The 10,000-nt window shown below is 48.7% G+C and overlaps 1 protein-coding gene across 2 annotated transcripts in view; it reads left to right on the top strand.

Moving 5' to 3' along the window:
* The window catches only part of bmpr2b (bone morphogenetic protein receptor, type II b (serine/threonine kinase)), a 64,288-nt gene extending 56,407 nt beyond the window's left edge, over positions 1 to 7,881 (top strand). The window contains exons 12-13 of one of the 2 annotated variants that reach the window (XM_080839131.1): positions 37 to 1,445; positions 3,175 to 7,881. In XM_080839131.1, the coding sequence (XP_080695257.1) occupies positions 37 to 1,445; positions 3,175 to 3,491 (1,726 nt within the window). In that variant the 3' untranslated portion in view covers positions 3,492 to 7,881. Of the gene's footprint in view, positions 1 to 36; positions 1,446 to 3,171 lie in introns of both variants that reach the window. The other variant, XM_080839130.1, reaches the window with a different exon arrangement.
* Positions 7,882 to 10,000: the final 2,119 nt, after the last annotated feature.

Genomic DNA, 10,000 nt, shown 5'->3' with positions numbered 1-10,000 from the left:
TATTGCCCTTATTGCCCCCCCCCCCCCCCCCCGCAGAAACCTGACGAACAGTCGCCGTGGGCCCAAACTGGGTCACTACCCCGACTACTCCTCCTCCTCCTACATCGAGGACCAGGAAGGGGGCGTGCTCAAGAACCTGCCGACCGACGCCCCTTCCTCTTCTGGCCCCGCCTCCTCTTCGGCCGTGGGCGTGGTCAGCGGCACCAGCGGCACGGGCGGAGAGAAGAACCGGAACTCCATCAACTACGAGCGCCAGCAGGCCCAGCTGCAGCAGCAGGCTAACGCCCAGCTCCAGGGCCCAGGGCAGGGGCAGGGGCGCATGGCCAGCCCAGAGGGCAGCTCCAGCGGCAGCATGAGCCTGAGCGGGGCCTCTAGCGCCACCTGCAGCACCACACTGGGCACTACGCCCGGCTCCGCTCTCATGGCCACCATCTCTGAGGCGGGGGGGCACGGGGAGGAGGGCGTCCTGGGGATGGGTTTGGGCTCGGTTCTGCCCCCCTGTCTGCAGCTGACCCAGGAGGACCTGGAGACCACCAAGCTGGACCCACGCGAGGTGGACAAGAACCTGAAGGAGAGCTCTGACGAGAACCTGATGGAACACTCGCAGAAGCAGTTCAGTGCGCCCGACCCTCTGGGCCCGGCCGGAGGCAGTTTGCTCTACCCACTCATCAAGCTGGCCGCGGAGGTCACCGCGGGGTCAGGGGTCAATGCAGGGTCAGGCGGGGACTTCGGGGTCATGGGGGCATCGGGGGGTGATCCCCCGGTGGCCATGTTCCCTCTGCCTAAGCAGCAGAACCTCCCCAAGCGTCCCACCAGCCTCCCCCTGGGCTCCAAACACCCGCGCGAGGCCGCCTCTTCCTCGTCATCCTCGTCCTCCTCCCGCCTCCGACTCAACAAGCACAAGTCCAACCTGCGGCAGGTGGAGACCGGCGTGGCCAAGATGAACGCCGCCCCCCTCAGCACCGCGGGCAACGAGCCCCAGCTGGTCAACGGTGCCCTGGTCGGCGCCGGGCGTGGGGTTGCAAACGGATATGCTGGAGGAGGAACTGGAGGCGGCGCCATGGCAGCGGTCGTCGGGGGCAACACCAACCCTGTGGGTCCCGAGCAGGAGGATGCAGGTCAGGGGTCGTCGATGGCGACGCCAACGCAGCTGAGCGCAGACGGAGACGCACGCCTGCACGCCTGCATCGGCTCCAGCCCCGACGAGCACGAACCACTGCTGCGCACAAACAACAACAACAACAACAACAACAACAACAACAGCTCCCTGAGCGCGGCGGGCACACACGCGCGCCCGCTCACACACACGCGCGGGCACAGCGGCACACACACAGACGCTGCGGCGCCTGTCCACATGAGGCCTCAGAGCCGGAGCCGCAGAGCAGACAGGCCAAACTCACTGGAGCTCACCGCCTCGTCCAGTGAACAAGAGACATCTGTCAGTGGTAGGTACACACACACACTGTCCAACAACCTGGTCAGGTTGAATATTTACTGAACACTCAACAGTTAAGATTAAGCAAAAGGAATGTTAATGATGGGGGACCACTGCAGCATTTGCTGCTAAAATGTAGGCTATTACAAAACATCTGGAATCTGGAACATGTGTCCACTTCTGAAGTGCTGTTCCATTACCTCTAGTCTGTAGTGTTCTATGCAGTTCTATTACTGTGGGCCTCTCTCTCCCCTGAGTCTGTCTCTCTGTTGCCTTTGCATATCTGTGTCGACGTCATTCTCTGTGTGTTTAACAAATTCCTTCAAGTCTTCCTGTATGGAAAGGGGGAAATGGGGGGGGGGGGTGTGTGTGGCTATCTTCGTGTGTGTATTTGTAATGTGTGTGAGTGTGTGTCTGTGTGTCTGGTGTGGGTGTGTGCAGGCAGACTGACTGGGGCCTGGGTGGGGAGTGTTATTGTGTGTGTGTGTGTGTGTGTGTGTGGGTGGGTGGGTGTGTGTGTGTGTGTTTGTGTGTGTCTGGAGGCATTGTGATTTTCCTTCCGAGCCTATTATGTCTCCTGGCCACTGGATTTACATAGCCAGAGACAGACAGAGATGGAAAGATGGAGATATAGAGGCAGGAGAAAGAGAGAGAGAAGAGATAGAGGCAGGAGAAGGAGAGAGAGAAGAGATAGAGGCAGGAGAAGGAGAGAGAGTAGATAGAGATACAGAGGCAGGAGAAAGAGAGAGAGGAGAGATAGAGGCAGGAAAATGAGAGAGGGAAGAGATAGAGGCAGGAGAAATAGAGAGAGAAGTGATGGAGGCAGGAGAAAGAGAGAGGAGAGATGGAGAAAGATAGAGGAGAGATGTAGAGATAGGGGAAAAAGAGAGAGGAAATAAGCATAAAGACAGACAAATAGTTAGTATTGTGCTAGCTCAGTTAGTACAGCAAGGTACTAATATGCTAACAGCATCAAGGCCACGGGGACAATACTCAGATTGTATACACACCGATAGCAATCATACCTGATCGCTTCTGACACACACACACACACACACACACACATACACTTTTCGGTTGTTTGGCTGAACACACACTGTTGATTGTGTAAGAGAGGAAATTCCTATGCTCTGATAAAGATCCAGGGAGCGATTTGTCTCCGATACACACACACACACACGCACACACACACACACACACACACAACCACAGGAAAGGCAGAGGGATAGCGTGACTTAGGAATTGTCCCTCTTTAAACAGAATGCAGTTCACTGCTGTAAACAAAACAATATGTGCGTGTGCGGGTGTGTGTGTGTGTGTGTGTGTGTGTGTGTCAGGGTCAGCCCCCACTGCTGTGTACTTGCAGATATTTTCCACTAGGTGTCAGCATCTTTAGTGTGGTTCTACCAAGGATGAGTATCAGCACAGTCACTGGCTGAATACTGACAGTGTTTAAGGTATCGGCCCAGCATGTGTATATAAAGTCTCCTTCTTTTTCTTTCTATATCTCTCTCTATCTCTCTTTCCCTCTCTCTCTCTCTCCCCCTCTCTCTCTCTCTCTCTCTCTCTGTCTCTCTTTCTGTCTGTCTCTCTCTCTCTCTCTCTCTCTATCCCTCTCTCGCTCTCTCTCTCCCCCTCTCTCTCTCTCTCTCTCTCTGTCTCTCTTTCTGTCTGTCTCTCTCTCTCTCTCTCTATCTCTCTCTCTATCTCTCTCTCTCTCTCTCTCTCTCTCCCAGGAGACGGTGGTGTTCAGGAGTCTAAGTCCAGTTCTGGTTCTGGCGAGCGGATCAAGCGGCGGGTGAAGACGCCCTACACCCTCAAGCAGTGGCGGCCCTCCACCTGGGCCGTCTCCACGGAAACGCTGGTGGGCGAGGTCAACAACAACAGTAACCACAGCAACAGCAGTAATAGCAGCAGCAGCCAGCCTCAGCAGCCTCCTCCCGGTTCCACCGGGTCGGGTCGCTCCAAGTCCAGCACAGCCGTGTTCCTGGTGGGATCCGGCGCTGCCACGGCAACACTGGCCTCTTCTGACATGGCGGGGGTCACCTGCCTGTGACCCCTCACCTCCGACCTGTAGCTGCAGGGCGAGGAGGGGTGTGAGAGGATGAGATAGGTGTGTGCGTGCGTGTGTGCGTGCGTGCGTGTGTGCGTGCCTGCGTGCGTGCGTGCGTGCGTCCGTGCATGCGTGCTGTGCGTGCGTGTGTATGCGTGAGTGTGTGTGTGAGGGCTCAGCAGCATGTTAATCATTTACCCATCCCTGTCCCCTATGATCTGCATCAGAGACACCTATAGATCATGGCAAAGACCCGACCTTTGGGGAAACCTCAGAACCTCAGTTATCAGAAAGAAAGGGGGATGCTGAGAAAAAGGAAGTGATAGAAATGAAAGAGGTAGGACTTTTTTCATGGAGATAAAAATTCTTAAAGACATCCAGGGTGTGTGCTTGTCTTGTCTTGATGACGACCCTCCCCGTTTCTATGGCAACTCTCTGTATCTTTCTCTCTGAAGAGAACTAACTCGGTCACTATGAGAATGGACATGGAACCGATCAGAACAGAAGAGATTGGACCCACTGCCGCCCATGAAGGTGTATCACTGGCTGAGCCCATAGCTCCTCTCCCACAATGCAAGGTGGCTCTGCGACCTTTGACCCCCCTCTCAAATGAATCTCTGATTCGCTTTTAAATGTTTTGTTTTTATTTGTTTGTCTCCCTTTTTATACGTGTAATACAAGTATAAGACACGTATATATGAGTCAACTTAATCCTTCAGCTCAATCAGTTAGCTTTGGACCATGGTAAAGACACAGACACACACACACACACACACACACACACACACACACACACACACACACACACACACACACACACACACACACGTGTATCATGGATGGCGTGTCCATGTAAAAATGGGGTGGTGGACTGTTAGACAGAGCCCACTGCCCTCTGTCTTTCTTCGAATCATTTTAATCACATTCTAGAATCCTGGCATCATTATGACATCATAATTGTTTGTTTGTTTTTAGTAACCTGTATGTAATACCTGGCTTTTGTTTTATATTTTTGACATGTGCAATAGGCGCGTAGCTTTGAATTTTTCTCTTTAAATCTCTTTGAAAGCTCTTATTTTATCATTTTAAAAGTCTGTGTAATTCTGTTTCTTTTAAGCTCTTCAAATGTTGGTATTATTTTAATGTTATTATGAATGGTGCACTTATTGATCATAACAATCATTTCGTCCGTTCGACCATCATAAATACTTCCCTGTCATTGTACACAGATACACAGACGCGCACACTATTATTTACAGATGTGAAGTTTTATACATGCTGTGCATTTCTAGATTACAGAGCATTGACCTTTTACAGGATTTGCATCTCTCACACACACACACACACACACACACTTGAGAGAGACTCACATCACACACACAAACACACATACACAAACACACCTGCAGACTTGAGAGAGAGAGAGCACTCACAAACTAGACAATCTTATTTTCTCATCTCTTTGCCCTCTTAAAACATAAAGGGCACACAGTCATCGCTGGGGGACATGTTTCTGTTGCCATGGTGACTGGTGCAATGGTGCCACAGAGAGACACCTGCTCTCAGGATGTGTGTGTTGGTGAGATGTGAGGTCATTTAGTCAATACTGGCTTCCTGAGCCCCCTAATTCAGATATATTTGGCAACATTGTCGTTCTGCTTGCCTCCTGCACTACAGCATCAATCACATGACAAATGTCTTTAACCAATCATGACCATGGTCTCTTCAGAAGGGATTGTGTGTATGTGCGTCTTTCTTTTACCGTTTGTTTTGCTGTTTTGTTGTTTTTCTTGCTGTCTTTGGTTTGTGTTTCAGTTGTCCCTGTTTCAGTTGTCCCCGCCCCAGTGATCTCTGTCTGAGTCTCCATTGGGTAATGTCTCAGTTGTCCCTTCCCCAGTGATCTCTGTCTGAGTCTCCATTGGGTAATGTCTCAGTTGTCCCCGCCCCAGTGATACCTGTCTGAGTCTCCATTGGGTAATGTCTCAGTTGTCCCCGCCCCAGTGATACCTGTCTGAGTCTCCATTGGGTAATGTCTCAGTTGTCCCCGCCCCAGTGATACCTGTCTGAGTTGGTTAATATCTGCATAAGCTGAAGTTTGACAGTCTGTTACTTAAGGACCTTTGTCAGACTTGGACAGACGGATCCCAGATCCCTGTCCTGTACCCTGTACCCTGTACCCCCAATCCTGTCCTGTACCCTGTACCCTGTGCCCCCAATCCGTGCTTTAGGTGCTCAATCATTGGATGTTTATTTTTGTGTTTTTTGGTAGATACAATCCTTACTATTGCTGTCATGTGTTTATATTTTGAAGGCTGTACATTAAGTCACCTTGTAAAAAAAATGTGATGATGCTTTGTAATTACTTTTTTGTTTCCTTTTTATCTCCATGCTCCCAGTTTGAGTTACTGAATGATGAGAGGGTTTAAATCTTCTTTCATGAACTTTGACCTGGAAATGAAAGGGTCTGAGTAGCAGATACACACATAAAGTTTAGAGCTGAGGGGAGTGGTGCAGCATCATTCACACTCTCACACGCACACACACACACATAGACACAAGAAAATTGAAACATAAGAAATTGAGCACTACAGCACTGTGATCCTCAGCCAGATTAGCACAGCTACACTTGAAGCTTCATTCATGTACATACCCCTTATGCACACTGGCAGAAAAAGACATAGATGAGTTAATATAGCCTTTATCACCCGCTTGCACACTGGCATACAGACATAGATGAGTTAATATAGCCTTTATGAGTTTTGAAGCAGAGGTTAAAGTCATGAACATTGAACGTGGATGGGTTCATCAGGGTGGTGATATCACCAAAATGTCTGGGAGCTTCTAGAGGGTTCCTAGATAGTTCCTGACTCTGAAATGGGTTCTGCTTGGGATCTGGAGGACTTGTGCCAGATCAGGAGCAGGTCTGATTCCACGGTCAGAGGCTTTCTGGTTAATTGGGTGTTTGGGCACCAAACAAGATGGCCGACCCTGTGGGGGCAGGAGGAGATGGGTTGGCAGAAAGACCCTGAGGGAAGCACACAATGGCATGATCACTACACACACTGGTGTGGGCGCTAGCTCTGAGGGTAGCACACAATGGCATGATCACTTCACACACTGGTGTGGGCGCTAGCTCTGAGGATAGCACACGATGGCGTGATCACTACACACACTGGTGTGGGCGCTAGCTCTGAGGGTAGCACACGATGGCATGATCACTACACACACTGGTGTGGGCGCTAGCTCTGAGGGTAGCACACGATGGCGTGATCACTACACACACTGGTGTGGGCGAATAGCTCTGAGGGTAGCACACGATGGCGTGATCACTACACACACTGGTGTGGGCGAATAGCTCTGAGGGTAGCACACGATGGCGTGATCACTACACACACTGGTGTGGGCGCTAGCTCTGAGGGTAGCACACAATGGCGTGATCACTACACACACTGGTGTGGGCGAATAGCTCTGAGGGTAGCACACGATGGCGTGATCACTACACACACTGGTGTGGGCGCTAGCTCTGAGGGTAGCACACGATGGCGTGATCACTACACACACTGGTGTGGGCGCTAGCTCTGAGGGTAGCACACGATGGTGTGATCACTACACACACTGGTGTGGGCGCTAGCTCTGTTTATGTGGCAGACATTTAAACACAGGAAGCCCTGGTGCATTATGGTCGGCTAAGTCACCTCTTCAAAACACCTGCAGCCCTCAGAAAACCTCTCTCTCTCTCACACACACACACACACCAGCAGAAATGCACGAGGTCCGTCAGACAGCCTGTGACTGCTGGACTGTATCAGTAAATGTGTGTTAAGAGTGTGTGTGTGTGTGTGTGTCTGTGTTACTAAGTGAGCAAGCAGAAAAGTCCCCACATTTCCTACATCCCAATCATCATTAGCCACTCCCCCTCCCGACTGATCCAACATCCTCCTGTCCAATCATCTTTTCTGTTTCTAATCCCAGGATAGCTTTAGAGGGGGGAAATAGAACTTATGTACACTAAAGAACACAATGCTGAAAGTGTGAGAGAAAGATTTGGATTCTTAAACTTTTTTTGTGAATGAATGGGAAATGTGTGGTTGCATCTGTGTGAGAAGATGCCTAGTATTTAGTTTGTTTGTTTATTTGTTTGAACTGAAAAAGCAAACTGGTTCCCAAGACCAGAAATACTGTGCGACTGGATTCAAACCCAACAATCTGTTCACACACTGTCTTTCTCCTGCACACACACATACAATCCACTGACATGTTTTCTATGACTGCCTGTACAATAAGCGCTTCAAGGGACAAAGAGCAGCTGTTAGTTCTTGCTTTTAGCCTACTCTGCGAATACTCATTTAAAACGCCATTTAGACAAGATGCTTGATGCTGTACAACCTGCTAGTACCCCATTCATTAAAGATTATATATTAATGAAAACAAATGTTTCTTTGCTTCTCTGTACATTTTAACTCTCTCACAGACACACACACACACACACACACACAGGGTGCGATTTGTCCAAAAACCAGAGGGGGGGATGTTTTTTTTTTTTTTTTTATCATGAAAAAAAAAAAAAAGCAATACATAGGCCTAATTATCTTCATATACATGCATCATATATGTCTATGATATGATGATCGCTGCTAGACGCTCAGTTCTTGTGCTCCCTCTCACTCACGTTGAAATACTGAAACCGAAACTGAAACTTTGAAACTGAAACGCAACTGTTTTGGACAGAACTCGCTAATTCAGTGAACAAATATTTTCATATTCATTGTACAGTAGCCTATACACGGAAATTAGCAAAGCCAGCGAATTCTGAGAATGCCGACAGTTCGGGTAAGGTGAACGTTAGTGCAAGCGATGTAAGCAAGTGTAAGAAAACGCTGTCACAACCTGTGTGTTTTTTCATTGTTTTTTAAATAATTGAGGGTTATCCCCCCCATGTAGGAAATTCATCCAGCTGAGGTGGGGATGTAAAAACCAGAGGGGGGGTAAATCCCCCCCGGCAAATCGCACCCTGCACACACACACACACACACACACACACAGCCCCAACAGGCTTATGTTTGTAATGGTAGAGGGGATTAGAAAACCTCAACCAAGACCCGGTGAAAGATCATTCTTTGTCAAACTGCCATTTGCTTAGAGTAAACCCTTTGTCAGACTAGTCTCTAAGCTATTTGCTTCAGACTTAACCCTTCCGCAGACTAGTCTTTAGACCAAACCCTTCCCCAGACTAGTCTTTAGACTTAACCCTTCCTTAGACTAGTCTTTAGACCAATCCCTTCCCCAGACTAGACTTTAGACTTAACCCTTCCTTAGACTAGTCTTTAGACCAAACCCTTCCCCATACTAGTCTTTAGACTAAACCCTTCCTTAGACTAGTCTTTAGACTAAACTCTTCCCCAGACTAGTCTTTAGACTAAACCCTTCCTCAGACTAAACCCTTCCTCAGACTAGTCTTTAGACCAGTCCCTTCCCCAGACTAGTCTTAAGACTAAACCCTTCCTCAGACTAGTCTTTAGACCAATCCCTTCCCCAGACTAGTCTTTAGACTAAACCCTTCCCCAGACTAGTCTTTCGACTAAACTCTTCCTTACACTAGTCTTAGACTAAACCCTTCCCCAGACTAGTCTTTTGACTAAACCTATGGAGTTTTTGCACATACTCCCTTTTCCACACAAGGGGCTCGGATGAAGCCCTTGAAAAGGGGTTAAAGGTCGTGGTAAGAGTACTTGGTTTGAGCCAAAGAACATATGTAGCCTACTAAACATTGATATACATACATTCATAACATATATTGTAATATACTATGCTATAGCGAACTGTATGAACTTGCATGTTTACATTAATATATTGCATAGATGCATATCAGATTGCAGGTCTAGAGTGAATATGGTACCAGACTGGGCTGGTCTGCCCTGTGCCAGTAGCCCATGAATGGAGGCCAAAGCCCTGAAGCCTGTAAGCCTAAACTGACCAACATGAGGAAACTGGAGGACTGGGCTTTCTGTGAGGCAACACAACACACTGCACACATTCCTCTCTTTTTTATTCCACAATTCATTCATTCATCCATCCGTATAGTAGAACACCGTCAGCAGGGATGAGGGCAGATATAAACAGAGGAATTCACATTGTAATACATCATATGGAACTTACAACTGACCATCACTGTTATGCCTGCTGTCAAATATTGCTTGTGTGGTTGAATTGGTTATATTTATGCTCTATCTAGCCATGACTGTTGCAATATGGCTTCCTGAAAATGTGGTCTAGTATCGAGAGTGGTGCTGGGTCCTCTGACACAGCTGTGATGTCCTTAAATCACCACGAGGGGGCGACAGTTTGCAGTGTATGCAGTTTGCAGCAAGTTTACGAACACGTGTTCTTCATAACAAAGCAAGGCCCCCCCTCAGAAACTTAAAGCCACACAACGCTGAAGGAGCTCTCTTTCCATGCAGTCTCCTGAGGCGTGTCTTGCCGTGTTATTGTTTGTGATCCTGTCTCAGTAAAAC

This window comes from Sprattus sprattus (assembly GCF_963457725.1).
Source record: "Sprattus sprattus genome assembly, chromosome: 5".
Lineage (NCBI taxonomy): Eukaryota > Metazoa > Chordata > Actinopteri > Clupeiformes > Clupeidae > Sprattus > Sprattus sprattus.
Note: the sequence above shows the minus strand (reverse complement) of the source record. Positions and strands in the feature narration are given on the sequence as shown.